The sequence below is a fragment of the Lontra canadensis genome, unplaced genomic scaffold, assembly GCF_010015895.1.
Source record: "Lontra canadensis isolate GAN:19392208 unplaced genomic scaffold, GSC_riverotter_1.0 scaffold29, whole genome shotgun sequence".
Lineage (NCBI taxonomy): Eukaryota > Metazoa > Chordata > Mammalia > Carnivora > Mustelidae > Lontra > Lontra canadensis.
Window position 1 is genome coordinate 758,785 of NW_022631023.1, and position 24,370 is coordinate 783,154.

General features: G+C 55.9%; 1 protein-coding gene across 12 annotated transcripts in view; it reads right to left on the reverse strand.

Moving 5' to 3' along the window:
• Positions 1 to 18,213, reverse strand: part of PCBP3 (poly(rC) binding protein 3) — a 64,730-nt gene extending 46,517 nt beyond the window's left edge. For 11 of the 12 annotated variants that reach the window (XM_032865200.1, XM_032865203.1, XM_032865202.1 and 8 more), the window contains exon 1: positions 18,083 to 18,213. In XM_032865200.1, the coding sequence (XP_032721091.1) occupies positions 18,083 to 18,092 (10 nt within the window). In that variant the 5' untranslated portion in view covers positions 18,093 to 18,213. Of the gene's footprint in view, positions 1 to 13,704; positions 13,799 to 18,082 lie in introns of all 12 variants that reach the window. The other variant, XM_032865198.1, reaches the window with a different exon arrangement.
• Between the last annotated feature and the right edge of the window lie 6,157 nt (positions 18,214 to 24,370).

A 24,370-nucleotide genomic window follows, 5' to 3' on the forward strand; every position in this document is an offset into this window, starting at 1 on the left:
CTGAGCCCACTTGGCCTGACACTACTGTAGCCTCTCCAGCTGCCTTCTGATTAGTGTTCATGTGACACGACTTCTGTCCTTTCACTCTTAACCTACCGCGGTGTAGCTCGTGTGTCTGTCGACTGCGCGTAGGTTCCACTGCTGCTCTAGCACATTCTGATCATCTCTCACCTTTATTTGATCTGTTTACACAGTCTTTTTGCAGACTGAGTAACTGTCGATCTAATGTGGAGACGCGTGTGCGATTCCGAAGTGATCTTGGATCCATGATGCTTGCAAAAACAGCACCGACGGTTTCTGTGCCCCTCCCTCACTTCCACTTGCTACCACCGCAGTGCGCTACCACAACAGCCACCCTGGGAAGGTGCTGTGAACCATCCGCAGCTGTGTGTGTGTGTGTGTGTGTGTGTGTGTGTGTGTGTACATGCACACGCACAGGCCTGTGAGACCTTCCCCCACGCTGGGTTTCTCTGACTACCTCCAAAGCAGGAGCACCAGAGACCCCTGGTGCTCTCCCCAACCACAGGCAGCCACTACCATTTTGTCATTGCAAGAGCTCTGTACGAATCAGCCCAGACAGCCCAGCCAGGCCCTCGCCGAGGACATCTGCACTGCTTCTGGGTTTTGTCGATCACAGATCAGGCAGCTGGAACCACAGTGCGCACGCGTCTGTGTGGCCGTCCAGAAGTGTGACTGCTGGATCGCGTGTACAGTGTCTGTCGACCCCGATACAAAACGGACACGCTGTTGGCCGGGGGCGTTTTCATTCGAGCCGCTTTCACAGGCAGCCGTGGTACCTCGTTGGGGTTACGTCTGCTGCCCCTCGGAGCTTCATGGGTTCACTTCCCATCCGCACACCCTGTTTGGAAACGTGCCCGCGTTCCCTGTCATCTTGCGTCCGGACAGCTCGCTTTGTTGCCGTGAGGCTGAAGCGCTCCCCGTACAGTGGGGACTCACAGGCTCTGCTGGAGCGTGATTCACACAGATTTCCTCTGAGCTCCTGATCTGTCCTCTCACATCTCCACAGAGTCATTCACAAAGCAAATGGCTTTAACTGTGACAAAGGTCAATTGCTGAATTTTATCTTTTACGGATGTGACTCTTTCTCCTAAAGAGTAGTTTCACGTTTTGTGTTCGATCTTTGCCATTTTGAGCTAACTGTTGCATAAGCTATGATGTTTAAGTCGAGGGGTTTTTGTTTTGTTTGTTTTGGGTTCGTTTTCGTGTTTACATATACAAATCCAATAGTTTCAATGCCATTTCTTGAAAAGACTACCCTTTGTGTACTAAACTGCTTTATTATCGTTGCCCATAACCATACGGGTGCACCCTGGTCCTTGGTGAGTTCCATCTATGTATGTGCCTATCTACCCATCACCTCCACATCTTTTTTGGTTGTTTTAAGTTTTTTTTTTTTTTAATTTGACAGAGAGAGAGACACAGCGAGAGAGGGAACATGAGCAGGGGGAGTGGGAAAGGGAGAAGCAGGCCCCCTGCTGAGCAGGGAGCCTGATGTGGGGCTCGATCCCAGGGCCCTGGGATTATGACCTGAGCCGAAGGCAGAGGCTTAACCCACTGAGCCACCCAGGTGCCCCACCACCTCCACATCTTGATTACTATACCGTTACTGCGTCCTAAAGTTACTCCAACTTTACTGTTTTTCAAAATAGTCTAGTTCCTTTTTGTTTTCACAGAAATCTTAACATCATCTTGTTTCTATCTATAAACACTCCCACTGGGACTTTGACAGGAACAGTGTCTGGGAGACATGGACTTTGTCATGGTGAGTGTCCCGATGTGGGAACCCGACGTCTCTGACTTGATCTTCCTTGATTTCTCTCACTGGCATTTTGTAGTTTTCAGCATACAGAACCCTGTGCATATTTTGTCAGACCCGGAGCAAGTATCTAACTCTTTGGAGCTCCTGTAAACGGTACTGGGTTTGGCATTCGGTTTCTGATGGCTCATTAGCGGTCTACAGAACAGTACTGACTTTGGTATGCCGACCTTTCATTCCTAAACAGGTGAACCTGCTTAGTGGTTCCAGGAATTTCTTGTAGACTTAATGGAATTTTTGATGCAGGCAATCATGTCATCTGCAAACAGAAGACAGGTTTATTTCTTCCCTCCCAATCTGTCTGCCTTTCATTTCTGTTTCCCACCTGAGCTGGCTAAAGAGGGCAGCACATGCTTGACAGAGCGGCGAGAGCAGACACCCTTGTTTTGCTAACGATTTGGGGGGAAGCATTAGTCTCTCACCATTAAACATGTTAGTTGGTAGGCGTATTTTACTCCATTTTTTAAAAAAAGATGTTATTTATTTATCTGGAAGAGAGAGACCGTGCAAGAGCGGGGGGACGGGCAGAGCGGGAAGGAGAGGGACAAGCAGAGTGCGCTGGCAGGGAGCATGGAACCCCTCGTGGAGCTCAATCATGCGACCCCAAGATCATGACCTGAGCTGAAACCAAGAGTTGGACACTTAACTGACTAAGCCACCCAAGTACCCATAGCTTACTCCATTTTGATCAGAACAAAAACTTCATTCAATCTTTCATATTGATTAAACTGGCAAAATCTGTTTATAATCAGTACTACCTAGAGAAATTCTGGTAAATTTTTAATCATTCTTTCTTAAAATATTCAAATCAATAGAATTCTAGCAAAATAAATACTGTCAGGGGCGCCTGGGTGGCTCAGTGGGTTAAGCCTCTGCCTTCGGCTCGGGTCATGGTCTCGGGGTCCTGGGATCGAGCCCCGCATGGGGCTCCCTGCTCAGCGGGAGTCTGCTTTCTTCTCTCTCTGCCCCTCCCCCCACTCGTGCACACGCACACACACTCTCCCTTTCAAACAAATACATAAAGTCTGAAATACCGTGCTAACGAAACGCACAGCTGTAACAGCAGCAGGGGCAGGGACAGGACCCGTGTCCACGCGCTTTTACCCTGCAGACCCACCCTGGGCTCATGCTGGCGGGGCCGTTCCCACCTCTTTTACGAGAAAAGCAGGTACACGACAGTGAAGGACAAGCTGGTCCCGGAGCCCACGCGATGACCACTCGACAGTTTTCGTGCTGGGCAAACAGAGAAGCCCCGCTGGGTGCTTGAGGCGCGAAGGGAGGAGCGCGGCAGTCGGCAGCGCACGCGCCGGCCCGAGCGAGGCTGGTCCCTTCAGGGAGAGGAAGCGGCTGCGGGCACAGCGGCAGGAGTTGTGCCGCTGTCTGCGGGGCTCACGCCAGCAGCCAGGCTCGCTGGGCGCACTCCCCCCGCCCTCCCGACCCGCGGCCTCTCGCCCGGGAAGGGAGCAGCACCGGGTCGGGCCGGCGCACCTCCAGCTGAGCCCACGCGGCTGCAGGGACGCCAGGCCGGCCGCCAGCCCCGCTGTGGCCCCGTTAGCGGGGCTCTGTCCGGGGCTCTGTCCGGGGCTTCACCCAGGGCCTCAGCGTCTGGGGGCAGGGACCATGGAAGGGACCTCGGGGGACGAGCGCAGCCTTGATTAATCGTGTTTAACAGCTCAGTGCCCCGTTAGGCTGCGGGAGGCCAGGGCAGCAGAAACCGACAGAGCCTATTAGCTGCTTCGTGCTCCTCGAGAGGCTCACCATGCAGTGCATGGCCTCGAGGCCGTGAGGGGCGGGGACCCCAGGGATGTCATGCTCTTGCCAGTCACAGTCAGCGTTCTGCATCCGGAAGACGCTCAGCGCTTACGCAACCCCGAATCGCTGAGCGTTCCACGCGGGCCGCGGGCTCATCACTCAGGTGTCCAGGCGGACACGCGGGATGGGGCTGGGGAGTCTGCGCACCTGCCCCCTTGCTCTGGAGGCCACGCTGCAAAGCTTCTCTCGCGCGCATGCTGTGTGGGTTTCATCCAGGGCTGCCGAGGTTTCTCAGGCCTCCCTTCGGGCCCAGAGTACAGCCGACCTTGGGGTGTAGCTCTTACAAATGCTCCAGTCATTTCAAGGGCGCACAAGATTTAGAACCTCTTTGCTGTGGGGACAGGGCAGGACTCCTGAGACCTATGTCTGGTGCTGTCTCTGGCACCCCCACCCACCCTGCAGTGACAAGACACGTGCGACCTTGACCCTCCCCGAGGCCATGGGTGACAAAGCCCTGGCTTCTGTGTGTCCAGTGCCCGTGCTCAGTCTGTCTGCATGTTTTACCTTCCCATAGACACTGCAGCCACAGCGGGAAGGCCACCGCAGCAGCGACACGCAACCGGACACTCCATTCTCCCCAGGTGCTGGGCGCAGGGTGCAGGACAGGAGCACGGTCCTTGAGGAGCTCTCGGCTCAGAGAAGAAGCTGGCCTGCGGACGGGGACAGCCGCCAACCCAAAAGGTTGAAAATCAACATTCAATCCGCCCCTCACCCTCTAGATAAATGCTCCAGATTGCTTAGAGATCCCAAAGTTCCTCTTCTGGAGGGAAGGAAGGGACAGCTTCTTATGGCCTCAGGGTCCAGGAGATGTGAACGGGGCAGAGGCTGGGGAATGGCCGTGTGCTTCTGCTGCAGTAGGACAGCAGGGGACGTCCCCCCTTCCTGCCCTGGCCTGGTCAGGGACATCACCCAACCTGTCTCTGGCAGACGTCTGAGACCACAGGGAGAAGCAGGCCTGGACACATCAGGCCCAGAGAGGCCAGGAGAATGACAGAAACACATATGGACCGCCCACCCGAGGGGCCTGTGGACCCACATTCTGTAGGTGCCAGTCAAGGAACAGCACCCCCTTCCCGATGTCCTGGGACTCGGCCACCGGACAGCAGCAGGGACAGAGCTGTGCTTCCCGACACCACCCAATTCCCGTCCACTCTCAGGATGGCAACACAATGCCGGGACCTGACCCGACCCCCGAGGTATGGTAGTGATGTGGCGTCCCACCCGGGACATCGCAAGGAGCCGGCATAAGCACAGCACAGTGGTGGAGACGCCCCATGCCGGCTGGGGGGCTTTGGGGGCAGAGGGTGCTGCATCAGGACGATCCAGGCACCGGGGCTAGTAACCGGCTCTGTGACCTGCGCGCACACGCACACCCGCCTGCGTTACCCCACGGTGGGTCCGCACGTCCCGAACGTCAGAGCCCCTGTAGGTAGGTAGCGCCTCCAGCATGTGCCCAGTGACACAGCAAGAGGCCGGCGAGGAGGAGCCGCCACACCCTGAAGGGCACACGAGGCACAGAATAATCTACAAATAACTAAGAAGGCGTGCGTGAGTGTAACGGGGTGGCTACCAGCGAAAGCTAGAACGAATTTCAAAAAGATACCCTTTACAGGAACATAAAAGTACCAGGATACATCCAAACAAAGGTGTGTGAAAACTCTATGTAGAAGTCTGTAAAATGTTATTAACATAAATTAAAGAAGACCTAAAAGACTCAAACACGGAATCAGTAAGATGTTCACTCTCCCCAGGCTGATTCGCAGATTCAATTCTATAGACAAGCTGGTGTCAAAATGAATGTGAAAAATTCATCAGGCCAAGAGCAGCCAAGACTTTCCCTAAGAGAGAGAACAAAGTAACAAGTCCTATTACGAGAAAGTCAGCCCGTGTGGTGGGGGCACAGGAGGTGACAAGCAGGCCGTCAGGACACAACAGAGTCTGGGCACACAGACACTCGGGGAAGAGAGCGTGGTTCCCCCAACACACACGTCCGCTCCACTGCCCTGGTGAGGGGAAAACGAGACCGGAGCCGCGCCCCGCAATAAACTCGGGGGCTGTGGTCGTCACTGAGACGAGCGCACAAGACACTGCCCATACGAGCGGGGAGGAGGACAGGGGCTACAGGACATGGACAGCTTTCATAACACAAGGGCTGACAGGATGTCAGAATCATGGTTTGTCGACCGACCGGAGAGAGGACAGTGGCCCCCTTGGGGCACAAGATCTGTGCAGCTCGTGTGCTCACATGGGGCTCCGTTTGCAAGTCACGTCCGTGCTGCTCACGGAAATGTGGGCACAGCCCAAATGGCTAGCAAGCGCGCCCGACGGCCACAGGTGTCATCAGTGGTGAGCAAAGTGCGACTGCAGTCACCGTGGCACGGGGGCCCGGCAGACCCTCCCACACAACCCAGACCCCACTTCCCAGAGCCGGTGAGCACGAGGCTGCTGGAGGCTGAGCCCCTGTCCCCCACAACTCCGCTGGCCCACCCGAGAGGGGCTCCACATGCCTCTGATGAGCTAGAAATTCTCGTATTCTGACCAAGTATTAACAAGCAGGGCAGCGACCCAAGACGGCCAACGACACAATACCCGAGGGAGGGCTATTCTTGGAGTGTGCGCACTTAGCAGAAGGAATTCCGTTCCCGATGTACAATCCGAGGAGGAGGCGCACAACTGCGCAAACAGGAACCAGCGATGCCTAACGCTGACCCGGGCTCTCCTGGCGGCAGGCCCGTCCCCCCAGCCCCACAGGGAAGAATCTGCAGCTCACGGCTGGGGAGCGGGAGACAGAGCCCGAGGGCACCCAGCCCTGCACAGGGGCCTTCTCCACGGGCGCCTGAAAGACCACCGACAAAGCCCGCCAGCCGGTGTGACAAGGGGAAGTAGGGCCGGCTGAAACACCTCCGGTAAAGATCATTTACCCCCCAAAATCCACGTCTGTGTCCTCATGACCATTTTTTACTGAGGAGGAGGCAGGACACGGAGCTCCTAATTCCAGCTTTTATTATAATAAAGTGGTAAGTCAGACCGAGGAAAGTGTGAGAACCTGGGAAGAACATTAGGTAAATACAACAGAGGCCAGAGGGAGCCAAGGACCCCCCTCTTCTGCCAGGTCTGAGGCTCTGTAGACGGGAGCCGGTCGTGCACCTCGCTGTCCCCCACAGCATCCCGGTGGGAGGGCAGGTCACCGTGCAGCCTCAGAGGGCCCATCGGGGTGCCCCTCTTCCTTCTGAGCCTGGTTAGGGTCAGCCCTAGCTCAGTCCGAAGCCCTGCTCCGGGGCGCAGGGGTGAGGCAGACGGCTGGCAGGAAGGGCGCGGGAAGCACCCACAGAGGGCACAGGAGCAAAACCCAGAGGAGGCGCTCGGATTCCCCTCTGCAGCCTGGGCCCTCAGGCCCCACGGAGAGGAAGATCTTCTTCGCTGAGGGGCCCTGAGTGCAGGGAGGCAAGCCCACCGCCCAGCCCAGGGTGGGGCACCCGCTCTGCCAAGAGCCATCCAGAGCCCCCTTCCTCAGTAGTGCCTTCGTGGGGTGCACCGGTGAAGTGTTCCCCTTACCGTGAGGGCCGGCTGCTCTTTCCGAAGAGGACTAAGGAGCTCTCGGGCTTGGAGATGGGAGAGCCCCGCAAACAGAATCACCAACCGTATGGCGCACAGACGGGACCCGGAGGCCCGCGGCAGCGAGCGGCTTGGCCTCGCTCACAGGTGTGCAGCAGAAGGGCCTGGGGCCCGGAGGACCAGCCTCGTGTCACCTCAGGGCCCAGAACTGTGCAGCCAGATGACAGCTGTCCCCGGCCCAGCCGGTCCTCGTGCGGCTGCCCGTGCAACAGGCAGCGAGTCTGTGGGGCCTGGGTGGGCCCACACTCCCCCGCGCTAGCCCCGAGGCCCTGCAGCCCCGCCGGCTGGCCTCCTGGACACACAGACCGACGCCGTTAGAGAATTCACCCAACAGCACAGGCAAAATCATAGATCACTCTTAACTATGTGGAAAAGTAGGCTAATGTTAGTTGAGTACGTCATTTCGTTCAATGTCTTAATAGTTTTTTAAAGATTAAAAAAAAGCTTATTAATGAGAGAGAGAGAGAGAGAAAGAGAGAGGGAGAGCGAGCATAAGCAGGGGGAGCGGCAGAAGGAGAGGGAGAAGCAGGCTCCCCGCGGAGCAGGGAGGCCGACGTGGGACTGGATCCCAGGACCCTGAAATCATGACCTGAGCTTAACCGACTGAACCACCCGGGTGCCCCATCAATGTCTTAATATTTTAATAATAACACAATTATAACACGACAAGTGACATCTGCTAAAAATAGAATAATTTTGAAAAAAGATAGAAGTGAAAGCAGCTAAAACCACAAAGACCCTTCCCAAATGAAGGGAAGAAAAGCTGGTAGGGGGAGAGGAAGACGACACTCTGTTAACAGAGACAGCACAGGTCAGCTCAGGGGCACAGGAAGGGACAGTGACGGCAGAAAGACGGTGGCGCAGGGACACTGGGCGCTGGGAGCAGACAAGCTCCATGGGATGAAGGGACCACAGCATAGAACTAAACATTAAACAAGAGTAGCTTTGGGGAAAAAGCAAGGCAACTTAGAGAAAAAACGAAAAAGACAAAAAATTCAAGTTTAAAGTACGACTAAAACCTACAGGAAGCCAGACTGAAAGCCTACGGACAGCGTGACTGGGACCCTGAACCCGGCACTGCTGACCTGGGGGCGTCTTTGATGAAGCCGTGGGGGGCACATGCGGCGTGCAGCCTAGGACGCAGGGGGCAGGCTCTGCGGGGCACACGCGCTCCCACCATGGTCTGGCCACCAGAGCTCCCAGCCTGTGTCCCCCGCCAGGTGAGCTGCCTGCCCACGGTGGAGGGCCCCTGAGTGTCCTGGGGAGCCTGGAGGGCAGGCAGGGGACGGGTCAGGAGACAGCAGGGGGGCTAGGGGTGGACCTGCCCGCATGGGCTCCCTGCGGAGCCGAGGAGTATGTACCTGGAAGCGTGTCCCACACAGCGGGAGCCAACCAAGTGTCACGCCAGAGAGAGCCTGAGCAGGGCCCGACCGCTGGGGTGGTCCCCTCCCTCTGCCAGACTCACCCTGGGGGATCGAGGGGGAGCTGAAATGCCCCTTGGGCACCTGAGTGGTCGTGGCCTGGTTCAGGAGCCGAATGCAGCCTCAGCAGGGGCCAGGAGGCCACAACCTCCCTGAGCCCATGACCTCACTGACCTCCCTGAGCCCGTGACCTCACTGACCATGGGCACCCCTCCCCCGAGCTGATGCTGCTGATGAGCGTTGATCCCCGGGCTTCAATCCCTGATGGCCCCTTCATCTTGCAAACCCGCAGCCGCCCGCGGCTTTGACGTCGTGCCCCGGGCTCGGTTTGCTTTGATTTCAGGGTGTGCCAGGAAAGATGTGGACACTGACGACCTCTGACCCTTCCTACTTGCCAACACGCAAAGGCAGGTTTGTAAGTCCGTGCACAGGCGGACCCCTGGAGCAGCGAGAGCGGGCTATCCAGTGTCGGGCTTGGGACACAGGAGCTTTATGAAGCAGGGACTCTGGGGCTGAGAGCCTGACATCTGGTGGCGGGAGGGTCTGAGCCGCCGACACTGCCGACCCGGCCCGCACGGGCCCCTCATAGGACATGCGGCCCCGGGCTTCCTTCCCGCTCTGCCGCGGTCTCTGCACACCTGGGGGTCACAGGACGGGGAGGGGCAGGAGAAGAGGGTGCTGGCGTTGCCCAGGGACCAGTTCCCGAGGCAGGTGCCGTGGACACAGCCAGGGGGCAGGTCAGCAGGAATGCCTCCTGGCCCTGCGTCCTCCCTCCTCCACCCCAGCCCGAGGGAGAGCTCAGAAAGTCAAAGATACACAACTCCGGGTCACCAGGGCCCGAGGCTGTTTAAAGATCTGATTCTAACAGCAGTGGACTCCCTTTCAAAACCAGTAAAAAGAACAAAACAGGAAGGCAAGGAAATGCCAGCAGAGCTGGGCCAGCTGAGGTGTGAGGGGCCGTGAAAGAGCAGGCCCCAGGGGCTCTGAGGCCAGCGGACCGGGGGAACAGAGCCCACCTGCATGCCCCGGCCCCCGAGGGGGAGCGGCTCTCATGCAACCCTTTCCTTAGCATCTGCGGACACACACTGCCTCTTTGTTTTGCATGAATATCACACTACGTGTGCTCTGGGACTGGATTCTAGCATGTGGGTGTAATTCCCGGGCATCTGGAAATGCACGGGTTGATTTTCACACGTGCACTCACCCATCTGATCGCCAATCATGACACGGAACATTCCAGACCTGGGGAGAGGCGCCTCTGGCCCTGTCCTACAGCCCCAGCGGCCCACCCTGCACGGCTGGCCGCTGTCCCCATGGTGCCTTCCACTGTTCTTCAACCCGATACAATCCCCACACTCTCGTGTCCAGCTTCCCGCACTCAGAGCCACGCTCCTGAGAGCCGTCTGTGCTGCTGGGAGTGACAGTCGGGTTCTCTCCGGGACTCCCGCCACGAACATGGGTGCCTGCCCTGGCCCTTCTCCAGTTTGGGGCTGAGGAACAAAGTCAGTGTGTCACGCGCATATCTGTGTGGAGACGTGGGACTTGCCAGGAGCCTGGCCATCCTCACCCAAAGGGTCTCCGTGCTGGACGATCCACTCGCTTTCCCATCCACACAGAGCCCACCGTCCTGACAGCTGGCACCGTGGGGACACCGTGCACACATCTGTGGGGAGACGGACTCCAGGAGGGAAAGCCACAGGGTCTGTCTGCATAGACGCCTGCTGGGCGTGGCCAGCCCGGACCTCACTGCCCTCCAGGTGGGCCTCCCCCAGACACAGCGGTCCCGAGTGCTCGGTGGGCCCGGTCTGCCTTTCCTAAGACCCGCAGGGTCATTTCTCCGTGGCTGCGGCTCCCATCCTGGGCGGTCACTTTCCCGAGCCACCACGTCCCCTGGCCGCCGGGAGGAGCAGGCATGTGAGCACGGTCCCTCCGCGGGCACCAATCGGGGTGTGCACTGTGCTGAAGGTGCCGTTCCCTGGAAAGGACTGTTCTAGAAAACCCGACATACATTTTCTACGGACCTTCTATAGTTACCGTTAGCTTGTTACTCGGGTTGGGTGGGTGAAGCCTGAATTCGGTGTCCCTTGCACAGACAGCTAACTAACCCAGCAGCGCGCACCGACAGCCTCTCCATTCCTATGGACTCGAATGCCACTGTCATTAAAGCAAACCGAGCCCACCTCCCCACGGCTCTGGCCCCACCCACGAACCCCTCATTTCATGCACCCCGTAGTGTGCTCCACACACACAGACGCACAGCGTTTTCTTTTCCCCTCCTGGGTTTTTCTGGGGGTTTCCCTGCCCCTCCACAAAAGTTAGTGTGGGGGCTGCCTGCTCGGGGAAGGGCCCCTGGCAGGGAGAGGGTGTGCACAGCCGGCTTAGCAGCTGGCGGTCCTCTGTCTCTCTGGAGCTCACCCCGCCCCCAGCCGGCCCCCCGGAGATGCTGGACACGGCAGGGAGGACAGGCTGTAAGACTCCAGCACGGTCAGTACTGACCTGCACACCGTATAAAACACGAAACCACACCAAGGGGCTCCCCACAGGTGGGTCTGGTGCCCATCAGACCTCCGCACTCTGGAGCCCGACGCATGCTCAGAGAGGACACGCTCGGCCTCCGATCCGGTCGTGCCCCCGACCACACACTCACGGCACTGGTCATGTGCGACCACCACCCACACACTCACTCCGGTGTGATCGGCACCAGGGGCTCCCACACCGTTGTGACGTCAGCATCACCGGAGGGTTTGGCAAATCACGACCGGGCTCGCCCAGGGTTCTGACAGAGGGCCGGGGGCAGCGGAGAGCCTGCCTCTCCCGGAGAATTCTCAGGTGTTGGCGATGGCGGTCTAGGACCCTCTCCGAGAAGCGCTATTCATTAAAATCATGCCGCCGGTGCTCGCGGAGAAGGCAAGCCGGTGCTCCCCCACCACGCTCCCCACACAACCCAGTTCTGCCCAAGGACGGCCCTGCTGGCCGGCTGGCCCCCCAGTGCCCCAAACTCTGAAGCCCCCACCTCAGCCAGAACGAAGACGTCCTTTCAGAGTTTCCAGCTATGAGAAGTGCGGGACCCCATATCTTCCTGAGGCTTCCTTGCCTCTTGGTGGTGGGTGTCTGCCTTCCTAGGCAGAGTGGGAGCCTCAAAGAGACGGCACACGGCCCGGGCAAACCAAGCACGGCAGGCCGGCCAGGCCCAATGCCAGAGCGGCCCTTTTGGTTTCCAGGTGAGTCAAGGCCGAAGCACTGTGTGGTGCAGAGACCCCCACCCGCCGTGTGTTCCCTTCCCGGGTGGGCAGGAAAGAGAAGGCACGTACAGTGCGGGACCGTGTGGACGAGCTCGGAGCACCGCACCTCTGGCTCTGTGCTAGGACACTCTTCCGAGCAGTACAAAGGGACGTAGCCATTGCCTCTGCATTGCTCTGTCTACGTTATTTCTGGGGGAAGAAAACTACCTGCTCCTCCAGCACGTAAGGGAAAATAACACCCCATTGATGATTTCCAGAGACAACAGCTCTCATTCCCCCCCAATGGCAATAAGCTGCAGGGGGCGGCAGCTACGACTTGGTAATTTCACACGAACGCACATGCCCGTCGTACCCGCACGTCTCCGTCTTCCTCGCACGCGAGATGACCGTGTGCGCACATTACCCTCGTCTTGGGGCTGCGCGCCAGGCAAGGCAGGAAAAGCGAGCTGCTCGGCATGGCCCTGGAGTGCGCGTGGCTTTCCGCAGGCAAGAGAGAAGGTTATAACCACAAACAGTAACAACTTTGGAATTTCCTGCCCCATCTTATTGAAAACACAGAAAAAACACGAGGCTCTTCTTCTGCCTGTCACAGGGAAAGCGCTGTAAAATGGGCAAGAACCTTTCAGAAATACGGCTCCGAGGCTGTGGGGGCAAGGAGGTGTGGCTCACCGTCCCGCGAAGGGGAGAGTCATTTTGCTACTTCGGTACAACTGCTGTCCTACATCGAAAACACCAAGCCCAGGTGAGCCACGTGTTCACACTGACTTCCGTGCATGTAGCCACGGGCCCGTGTTTCCTAGAAAGCAACCTAAAACACAAATTTTAAATATTTTCATCTCAGAAAGCGAACGCTTTTATTCTGTAGAACATCCTCAAATCAAACACCATTGTGACTTCGCTGCCAGAAGACTATTCCGGAGCGCCTCCCTGCACACCCAGACAGGAGAGCCCCTTCGTCTGAATACGCGCCCGCGCACCCACCACACAGACATGGCAGACACAGCACGGCCCACGCGTGACCTGCCCAAACAGGTCCGTCAGCAGGATCCCGAGTGGACGGCATCTTACTTCATTTACAGGACAGCCAAGTACACACAGAAATACATAAATAACTAAATGAGTGTTTGTTGTTCATAAGCCACAGAACTCATGTTCGTTTTACAAACACATTTAAATACACCTTCCGTGTCTCCCTGGTCATGAAGGAGTCACACTTGCCGGCCGTCCCATACATAAGAGAACCACAGTGTTTCCCAGTAGAAGGGGCAGGCGGCAACAGCGCGCGTTCTCTGTGCACAAACAGTGGGCGTGTGTGAACCTGGCTCTGACCAGGGGGTTCCGCGGTGCTTCGTACGAACGGACGCCAGGAGTTCACCTGTCCAGCACAGAGGCTCGTGCTCGCCTGGCGCTCGCACACAAAGGTACTGGCCGCACTGAGAGCACAGGGCCCAGACCTTGGGGCGGCCGGTGCGTCGTAGGGGAGCCCCGCCCCCACCCCTCCCCCGTGTCACCAACGGACAGCTGTATAATTGCACACTCACTTTTCTACACACAAACGCTTTAACATGAGCATGGTAACGGTTGACCTCGATCCCCAAAAAGGAGCCACATTATTAAGATGGAACCAAACATGAGGCTCTTCCTCTGCCTGTCACAGGGGAAGCACCGTGGCTGCCTCAGCAGGCGCCGCCGGCTGCTCCCGAGGACCCGTGCGCACCCCGCTCCTCGACACCCGGCCTGTCTCCTGGCCGGAGCGGCCTCCCCCAGCTCCCCTTACCTCAGAACAAAGCAGCTCTGGGAGGTCGGGAAGGGCCGGCTGGATGCGGCTATCAGACAGATGGCCACCCTCCTTGTCTAGAGAAGATGAAATGCTAGAGGAGAGAAATCAGAGTGGGTTTTGTCCTAACCAAAGGAGGCTACAAATCCCATTGGCCTCAGGTTGGAAACCTCGTGACATGGGACCGGGCACATGTGACCTACTTTTCGCCCAGCTCCCCTCATTCCGTTGGAGGGGTGCACCCGGCACGGATGTGCTGTCATTTCAATGACTCCTTCCCCGAACAGGGGCCAGCGCACACATCGGCATGCCTGCGGGCCACGGCTGCCGCGCTCTGCCCTCGGAAGGGAAGGCGTGGGTGGGCCCCGGTGACGGAAAGGCGGCTCCTAGGGCCCGAGCAGTTGCTGCTGCTGTCAGCCGTCTGCCGCGGTCGGGCCTCACACAAAGCAGGCCCTGCTGACGCATTCGGTCCCAGAACTGCAGCATGGGGTGCCTGAAGCAGGACAAATTGCAAATTCTGTCCTTTCCCCATTTTGTCTTTGTGCATGCGCGCGTGTACGTGTGTGTGTGTGTGTGTGTGTGTGTGTGTGATCCAGCGCGGCCAGGTCCAGGCCTAGAAGCAAGCTGCATGCTTAAGCCTAGAAACGCGCGAGCACCGTGTGTTCTTGAGAGCCGCCCTGACGCAGGGCTCTGGCGTGGGCATCGCTGACAGGAGGCCAGATGTGGCCCCGTGAGACGTGCTGGGGAGGCACGTCTGTCACTGGGCAGGAGACAGTCGCCCTCGGTCCACCTTCTACTGAGCACCAGAGCTCACCAGCTCACATGAAATCGGATGCAGACAAACGGTAAGACCCGTCACAGGAGAGGTAAAAACCTGGACGCAGGGAGGAGCTGCCGGCCGTGAGGACAGGCTCTGGCGCTCAGGAGCCAATGAAGGGACACAGGAAGTGGAGGCCCGCGGGCCCACCTGACCGAAGTCAGCCCGCGTGTTCACTGCAGGACAACAACTGAACACAGCACAAGCACTGGCTGCTCATTACAGGAAAAATAGAAAATGCACGTAATAAGCGCACAAAATAACCCGTAACGTCATTGCTCAGAAAAGACCACCAGCGAGAGTGCGCAGTTTGGAGGCTACCCAGTCAGACTTTTGTCTAGGAGCTGTGTGTGTCGTTGCATTTTTTTAATAAAAATAGGACCAAACCTTCCACATTTGTCCTGTTTTTCTCATTTAACATTATGGATGAAAATATTTTTCTACATATTTAAATCTACACGACAATGATCACATTCCCCACGGTATTTTTTATTATTCTTATTATGCGTAAAATTTTATGCATTTTTATGTAGAAAAATGTAACCAATCTGGAATGCTGGTATTTCCAGGTTTTTGAGTTGTTATATATTTTTTTAAGATTTTATTTATTTGAGAGAGAGAGAGCAGGAGCTGAGGAAGGGGAGCAGCAGACGGAGAGGGGGAAGCAGGCCCCCCGCTGAGCAGGGAGCCCGATGCAGGGCTCGATCCCAGGACCCCGACATCATGACCTAAGCCGAAGGCAGAGGCTTGCCTGACTAAGCCAGCCAGGCACCTGGAACGGTTCTATCAAAGAACGTTTCCACAGCCCTCCTTGGTGGGCCTCTCCCCGCCCCTCTCTGGCTCCGCCGGAACACGTTATTTACAGATATTCTTCCCGGGTGGAAGGACACGCGTGCTCGAAGCTCGGCCAGTGACACTGCGGTGACGAGGGCCGTTGCCTGCACTCCACATGGTGTGGGCAGCTCTGTCCTCAGTGCCCAAATGAGCCCTGAGTCCCGGGGACATCAGCCGCTCGGGGCCAAGCAAGGAGGAGGTACTGCAAGCCGGCCTGAAGCCAGCCCTGCCGTGTGTCTGGCCCCACCGGCTACTCCCCACCTCGCAGTGGGTCTCTGTGGAGGACCCATCCTCACTCTGGGGCGGTCGAAGGAAGGAGTGGCAGAGTCCCACACGGCTTGCTCCCAGTCCTAAAGCTCAGGCCATGGAAACCTGGCTCTTGCCCACCAGACAGCCAACAGTGCCAAGTGCCACTGAGGGCCGGGGGAGGACTGGACGCCGGCTGGCGTGTCTGGCCAGCGCAGGCCTCGGCCCTCGACAGGCAGGTCTGGTGCAAGATAAACAAGTGGTGACAGCCAGGCCAGAGTCCAGGGGTTTCCACAAGCAGATGTACTGCCTCGGGGCATGCCGGCCTGTTTGGTGCAGGGGGGAAGCAGAGAGAGCCTAGATGGATGGGAAGTGGTACAAAGGAGGGAACGGAAGGACCAGAGTCATCAGCCAATAGAAGTGGCTGAGGGTATGGGGGCCACAGAAGAGAAGGAGGGGTGCAGCCCGGAGGTCCAGAGAAACCAACGGATGGGGGCACCTTGGGTGCTGGGGGCAGCCAAGAGAAACCAGGCCAGGCGAGAACTGAGGGTGTGACCTTGGGCAGTTTCGGGGTAGAGGGAACACTGCAAATAGGGTGGGGGATCCCCACTGGGAGCACCACACCACCCAGGGGTTGGCCAACTGGGGGCACTCAGGGGCTTCAGGGTCATTGGGACATGTTGGGTTCAGTGGCCAGTCACTTCCTGGATGGTTGTGGGTTTCCTGTTCTTATGTCCACCCACTGCCTCTGCAGCCATGTCCCGTGCCTGACACGGGGTCAGATGCCCAGACCACCAAGTGTGTGGGTACCTGGCAAATGGAGTCAGGCAGAGGGCAGGCTGAGGAGTAATGCAGGGCCCCCCAGCATGCGTCCAGCTGGGCTGGAAAAGGGGCAGAAAGCCCTGTGTGGGGTCCCCTCGGCTCCCAGGTCCGGTGAGCCACAGCCGGCTTGAGCTCCAGAGGTGCCTGGAGAACCTGGTCAGCCTGGGCTCTGATTTGCATAGCTGGGCGCAGTCCGGACCACAGTCTGGGACAGGTCAGTCACCACAAAGGACCCTTCCCGTTTGACTCCCATCCAGATCCAGCAGAGTTCAAGGCCACCGTGACCAGTCACTGACATTCAGCCCAAACAGACACACCTGGGAGCTGAAATGGATTTAATCCTCCTCGATGGGAAGAACAAAGAAAAGAGCAAAACAGCACAGGCCGCAGGCTCGGGGAACTGGGTCAGGCACCACAGGGTTAAAACGCTGAGCTGCAGTTCACAAATGAACAAGCCCAGACAGAGACCCCAGGGGCAGAGGAGCAGCTGCTCCTGAGAACAAGGGGAACCTCTGGGAGCTGTGCTGAGTTCTGGGACGCTCAGCAGATGCGCGTGTTTCTCTGCCAGCCACGCGGGGGCACGCTACCGCAGAAGCCACGGTATTTATGCGGCGAGTCTGGGTTAGCAAATGGTATGGCTTAAACATCCTCAACGGCCAGCGCCGTGTCTCCACGTGAGCAAGGCACCCTCAAACGTGTCCTCGAGGCCTGAGCAAAGCCTGTGTGACGTGAAGACACAGGAGAATAAGGTACAGCCGGGCTGGGGATGAGCAAGGCATGTGCACCGTGGAAGGTGCTCGAGGCCTCAACGTGAGGCCAGGGAAAGTGGGTTCTGCCGGCCCAGAACCTGTAAGGCAGAGAGTCTGGACCTCGGGGTCCTGGAGTGCACAGAGGCACAAAACACGCACACTCTGTGCACTGCAACTCCCCCACTCCCGGCGCATGTGCTGCTGTATGCACGCATACATACACACGCTGGCCACTTGTGAGCCGTCACCACGTGCACGCACGCTCCCCCACCCGTACGTGGCGCTCCTTCCCGGCACAGCCACACACATGGCGCCATAGCCCTGCACACACGGAAGGACTGTCGGTAGGGCTGGGCCAGCAGGAGCTCAGCACAGGGGCCCTGCATGAGGTTGGTACTCATTTATGGGGCACCCAGTAAACAAGCGGACACCAGACTTAGCTCTTCGGCGTCCCCCCCCACCAGCCCCAGCATCCTTTAGAAAATGGTGGGAGGAGGGCCAGGAGGGATAAAAGCAAGGAATACTTAGGGGAAAACAGTTCTAAGGGTTCCCACCCTCCTCCAACATTCAAGGGAAAGGCCATGGATAACATTCTGTCTCAACCCCAGAGCCAGCCAGGAGCTGTTAGTTCAGAGTAACAGTCATGAAATTACATATTAACCCAAATGCATTGCATGTTTTCCACTCTCGCAGGACACGTAACCATGCTGTCCCTACATGATCACATGCGGTGTCTGCTGCCTTTCTTTGTTAAACATCCTGGCGCTGCTCCCCAATGACACCACGTCATAGACAGAAGAGGGTCAAATACATATCGCATCGGCTCCCTGTCCTCAGGCTGACTTTGACTTTGTTACCTGCGTCCCTGGTAAACAGACAAGCAAACAGAGGGTCCTTCACAGTCACTCACCTTCCCCCATAAGCAGGCGCGAGGGGTCAGAGCAGATCCATAGACAGAAACTGGTCGGACTCACTGTGACCTAGAGCATCACAGCTGGGACTGGTGACTGACAGGGCGACTCCGTCCCGGAGCTCACCTACCTGAAACAGAACACAGGGTGCGTGAGTGAGCACATCCGCGCCCTTGTCCCTCGGGACGGAGCTTCCGCACAACTGTTTCCTGCATTCGACAGAGGAGCAGACAGGCCTTCAGCATTCACGTAAGGCACGTGCGGGATATGGAGATGAAGTGCCAGTGGGAACGTGCCCTGGGCATCCTGCCTTCTATGTCCCGAGTGAGGCAGCTCACAGCATGAGGAGGCGTCCGCTTCACAAGTGAGGAGCCCGAAAGAAGAGCTTTGGTGGAACCATGTCGACTTTTGAGAAGGTAAATGGAACAGTCAACCTTCTACGACAATATTTAGTCCCATTCTCTTCCTCTCCTTCCCCCTCCACTGATTTCAGAGTAACAGTCATGAAATTCCCTATTAACCCAACGCGCCGCTGGTCTTCCACTCTCGCAGGACGCGTAACCATGCCGTCTAACCCACCCCGCCCTGGTCCGGCGCACACGCGCGTCCAGGCAGACCTGCCTTCCGCGCTGCTGGGTGTTTTTCTAGAGACTGTCGGTCTCACCTGGGTCTAAGTGTCCCGACTTTTTACCTTTCAAATTCACTTTGGTTGCCCAAACTGGAAATTTAATCCCCAGTCACAAGTACCTATTTTCATTCACTATCCTTTATGCTGTGTTACAATTCCATTCCCGAAGTGTACATGTATGACCTTCCTGTGAATTATTGTGACAGATACCTTAAAAGGCTTATTTACGACAGCACCCAACACTTGGAATTGTGGTCATAGCACCAAAAATAATTAGAAACCTAAGTCCAATGTCTTTGCCTTTCTCCAAGTCAGTCAGGTAACCACTTGCGTCAATAAACCACAGCACTGACTGACTGTGCTCCAAGCTACAGTGTCTTACCCATGTACCACACTGCGATTCAAAGTGAAACTAACTGGAGAAAACCAAATTCGAGGAAATTCCATGAAAGGTGCTGTGAAGCAAGAACCGCCGTCTTTCATATAGGCACCCAATGCCTCAGTCGGGATGAGTCGTACACGAACACAGTAAGAGGTTCAATGTGTTACTGACTAGAGGACCAGAGAGGCCAGATCTGTTGAGTTAGGTCTTAAGGTCGGTCAGTGGGAATTCATCAGAAAGCACTGGAAGTATTTCAAAGAGGAACGCTGTGAAGATTCAATGGGAAGGAATCGCCTTTGCAACATATTGTGCTGGGGGAAATGGACATCCAGATGCAAACAATGAGCCTTACAATACATATGAGCATTAAGTAAAAATGGACCAAAGACCTAGACTTACGAGCTAAACTACAAATGCTTATAGAAAACATGAGGAAAAATCTTTCTGACGCTGGATTTGACAATGAGGGTCTTGTGGCTACACCACCAAAAAAGCATAGGCAACGACAGCAAAACACAGACAAAGTAGACTTAATCAAAGTTAAGACCTTCTGTACTTTGAAGGACACTACCAGGAGAGAGAATTCAACCAGGAGAATAGGAGAAAACACTTGCAAATCATGAGAAGGGATTAACACCCAGACCACAGAGAGAACTCCGGCAACTCAATAGTGATTTTTTTAAATGTGCCAAAGATCTGAATACGTATTTCCCTAAGGAAGATGGACAAATGGCCCAAGCACATGAAAAAGATTCTCAACATCGCTAGTCATCAGAAAAATGCAAACGAAAACCACAATGAGATGCCACTTTGCGCCCAGTTGGGACGGCGATAATAATAACAAAAGCAGCAACAGGGACGATAATGAGGAGGAGAGTGAGCAGGAGGAAGAGGAAGAAGAAAAACAAAATTACAAGTGTCAGCCACGATCTGCAGGAACCGGAGCCTTCGTACACTGCTGGCGGAACTACAAAATGCTATGGCCACTCTGAACGGTCTCGCAGTATGTCACGAAGCTGAACGTGGAGTTACCAATGACCTAGTTAGTGACTCCACTCCAAAGGGTCCACACGTGAGAGCTGAAAACGTATGTTCACACGAAAACTCGCGCATGAACGCTCACAGCAGCAGTCGTCACAGCAGCCGCAGAGTGGAAACAGCCCAAATGCTCTCCCTTATGAAGGGACAGACACGACGCGGTATGTGCACGCAACGGAGTATCACTCAGCCGCGCGAGAAGGCAGCGGGCCTTCAAATGCAACACGGGCGAAGCTGGCAAACACGGATGCCAGATGCAGGAAGCCACGCGCAGCACGACCCCATGTAGAAGAGATGCCCGGCGAGGCCAATCACAGACAGGAAGTGGACGGCTGGCTCCCAGGGCTGAGGAAAGGGGACCGGGGCAGGTGATGGGACTAGCACTGGGCATGCGGCTTCCTTTCGGACAATGAAGTGTTCTAGTCTGAAGTTAGTGGTGACGGCTGCACACCTCTGTGACTCCACTAGAAACTGCTAAAATGTATGCTTTGAATGTCTAGAGTTTGCGGTATATGAATTACACTCGATTTAAAAAAAACAAAGGCAGGGGTCCCTGGGTGGCTCAGTCAGTAAAGCACCTGCTTTCAGCTCAGGTCATGATCCTGGGGTCTTGAGATCGAGCCCCGCCATCGGGCTCCTTTCTCGGCAGGGAGCCTGCTTCCCCTTTTCCCTGTCCTTCTGCCCCTCCCCCAGCTCGTGCGGTCTCTCGCTTTCTCTCCAATAAAGAAATAAATAAGATTAAACAAACAAAGGTAATCAATACTCAAAAGTTAAAAGAACAAAGTAATGAAAGACCCCTCCCACGAAACACGCGGAAGGAACGTTACAGAAGGGGCGCCTACATCACACAGAACAGAAAGGCACAAACTCACAAGTACTCGACGGCCAGGAGAAGAGAGACCAAGCAGACGAGCGGTTAGCACAATACTGGAGTCTGGACAGTGGATGAAAACGTGGTTACTAATTTGGCAAAGTCAGGAAAGCTGAAACCCAAGCCTCTGAGGGGAGAGGCCCCCCGCACAGCAGCCGGTTCTTGCGTCTTCCAGAACGGCTGCAAAGGGAGGGGCCGGAGGCAGGTGAGGAAAAACGGGGTAGTAATTAGAGTTTTCTGTAAGGCGTTTGGCCCCAGAAATCCTCTGGCTCTTTTCTTCCATGGATAACAGGAGGCTTCGCCTCTGCAAAGGGTGACTCATTCAGGATACAGACTCAGTGACGAGCGGTTCTGAAGACAGCGAAATGCCAAAATTAACACGGGAGTGTAACACGGGAGAAAACAAATGGAACAATAAGAACTGCCCCCCTCCCCCGAGAGGCTCTCCGGATTCTATCAGGCAGGGTTATGACCTCAGTAAGCTACATAACACAGGAACAGTGGAGACCGCGGTCTCCGACAACCATGGGATAAAACCGGAGATTAATGAACTTAACCAAAGAATATTCCATTTGCAGTTCAGATCGTTTTAGGAGCATCTAAAGGAAACTAGTTTACTTAATAATCATATATAGCCCTGCTGTGTCACTAAACTGGCAGGAAACACAATGAGATGGAAATCTTTCAAGTGGCGGGACGAAAAGAGCCATCCGTGCAGTGACCTGCTTCTTCCAGCACCAGCAGCTTTCGGAGCCGGGGATGCCAAGCACTGCGTGGAGTTAGACGTGAGACATGAGGAGAGTCCCAGGGAGGCGACACGCTGCTGTTCCCTTTGCAAACACAGCTGATGTCAGGAGGGAGGGAGATGGAGATGAAGTTAGGGATGCGATTCCTTGCCTCACCTCCACGGCCTTCCCTCGCTGCGCGACCCACTTAGCAACAACAGAAGCAAAGGTTCCAACGTCTTGCTGAGCCGCCCGCCACAACAAATCAGCTTCACAGGATGAGTCCCCGGGGACGTCACTGCCCCTTCTGGCACAGGCCAGACAAAAGAAGCCCATTCAGCTGCGAACTACACCCACGCACACACACACACTCACACGTGTGCATGGGGCAAACACAGCTCGTGCCGTTTGCCGAGCTCAGCAAGGGGCCGGGGCTTCACCAGATGGTTTGAAACGTCAGACAACTGGGAGGCAAAGCGCGCCCCACCTGCCGTTCGCTGGGCTTCCTCCACGCTCTCCTCTTGCCAGGAGCACGAGTGCGGAGAGGCTGATGAGGAAGGAGGAGGTTGGGGGCCGTGGGGGGTGGGTGTGGAGGACAGACCGGGAGCCACCTCGGGAGGCTGTTCAGGCCTCTGCAAGAACGGGGGCAGGTGGGTCTGTGGACGACAGGGCTGTGCGGGGGCCCTGAGATAAAGAGGCAAATCAGACAACAGGGATAAATCCTGACACTTTCACACAAGCCATCTGGCTCTGGTGTGGCAAAGAGATTGAAGGTGAAGAGGTACAGCAGAAAAGCCGGGCGAGAACTGAGGAGGCTAGGAGGGCCCATCCCTGGGGATTCAGTCTTACGAGGGAACCCAGGCCAGACCAGCAAACTGTCCCTCTAGTGGGAGACGCCCACACACGCGCAGGAACAGCCCATGCAGTACAGCGGGAGCGCAGTAAAGACGCGGAACACGCGACGGGCACCGCAGACACAGCAGCGTGTGTTGGTGAAACTGCGGCTGATACCTGGAGGTACACGCTCCCCTAAAGCCCGCAGAGAACAAACGAGAATCGGCAGAGTTCTAACTCACAGTGCAAGTGTCAACAGATTCTGAAGACACGAAATCAACAGACTGTGCTCTCCGCCCACCAGGCAATTAAACTAGAAACCATCAGCAAAGGGTAACTTTCCAATCCCCCTGAACATAACATTTTAAAAAAGCTTCTGGGGGCGTCTGGGTGGCACAGTTGGTTAAATGTCCAACTCTGGGTTTAGGCTCAGGTCATGATCTCAGGTAGTGAGCCCCACATGGGGTTATGTGCTCGGTGTGGACCTGCTTAAGATTCTCTCTCTCCCTCTCCCTCTGCCCCTCTCCACCCTGCTAGTGTGCTCACACACACTTCCTCTCTCAATAATAATAATAATAATAATAATCAGAAACTTCTAAGTAAGAAATGGATGGACTGACATAATGCAATTAGAAAATAACCAGACCAATAAACTTGCAACATGCCAAACTTTGTGGCAAGCGGCTACAGCAGAATTTACAGAACTTACAGTCTTAGAAGCCTGTATTACGAATAAAGGGAGGCCAAAAATTAGTGAGTAAAAAATCCAACTTAAGGATTTAGAAAATAACAGAAAGTGCCTACAGAAAATAGAGAGAAGGTAATAATAAAAAACAGATCGGAAGAAAAGACATGAGCCAAGTGAGAAAACGTACCCACATAAAATTTAGTTCCTCAAAAAGGTCTAGAAATACACAAGCCTCTGATGACACTCACAGAGGAAAATAACCAAGAAGGCACAGGCGTGTTCGTGGCTACAAGGAAGACCGGGGCCTCTGGTTGTGGACATGACAAGTAGACAGTCCCCCACTCTTCCTGCTAATGAGCACAGCGAACTGGACATTAAACACGAAACAAACAAGGGAAAACTGGGGAAGCAGCGAGGAGAAGGCCGACCGGCGAGGGTGCTCTGGATTCGAAGAACCACACAGCAGGGAGCTCCCACACTTTGCTCCGCTTCACCTCGTTTCCGTCCTATACATTCCTGAGTGGTCCCTGGGACTGGTCACACTAAAAATGCTGCAGGACACAGAAAAACAACTGTCAGCAAAAGTCTGCTCTCTCTCTAGGCCAAGGACTGGGAACAGGACACCGAGGCAGCCAGACGGCTTCTCACAGCACCTGCGCTCCCACAGCCCGCGCCACAGGAGACGCACACACACCCCTACCAGCCCCCATCACAGCCTAGGCTCCCACCCCTACCTGGCAGCACCACGGCACCCCCCAGCCCAGGTATGAGGGAGACTGAGGGAGGGACCTGGAGCCCCACCGCAGCTGGCTGTGAACAAGGTGCCCCGGCCTGGGCCCGGCGGACGCCCACAGAGGTAGGAGATGGACAGCAGACACAGGATACCACACCACCGTAACCAACCTTTCCAGGATACAAACGAAAATCACTTATCGGGCCAAAAACTAGGAAAATCTCAACACGAACAAGGAAAGAAAATCAACAAATGCGGAATGCTGAGATGACAGATACGTGTGAGCCCTCTGACAAGGCTGTTAAAGCAGCCGTCGAAGGAAGGCTTCGCCGAGCGTTTAGGAATCAGCTAAAAGCACGTCTCTGAAAACCCACAGAGAAAAGGAAGC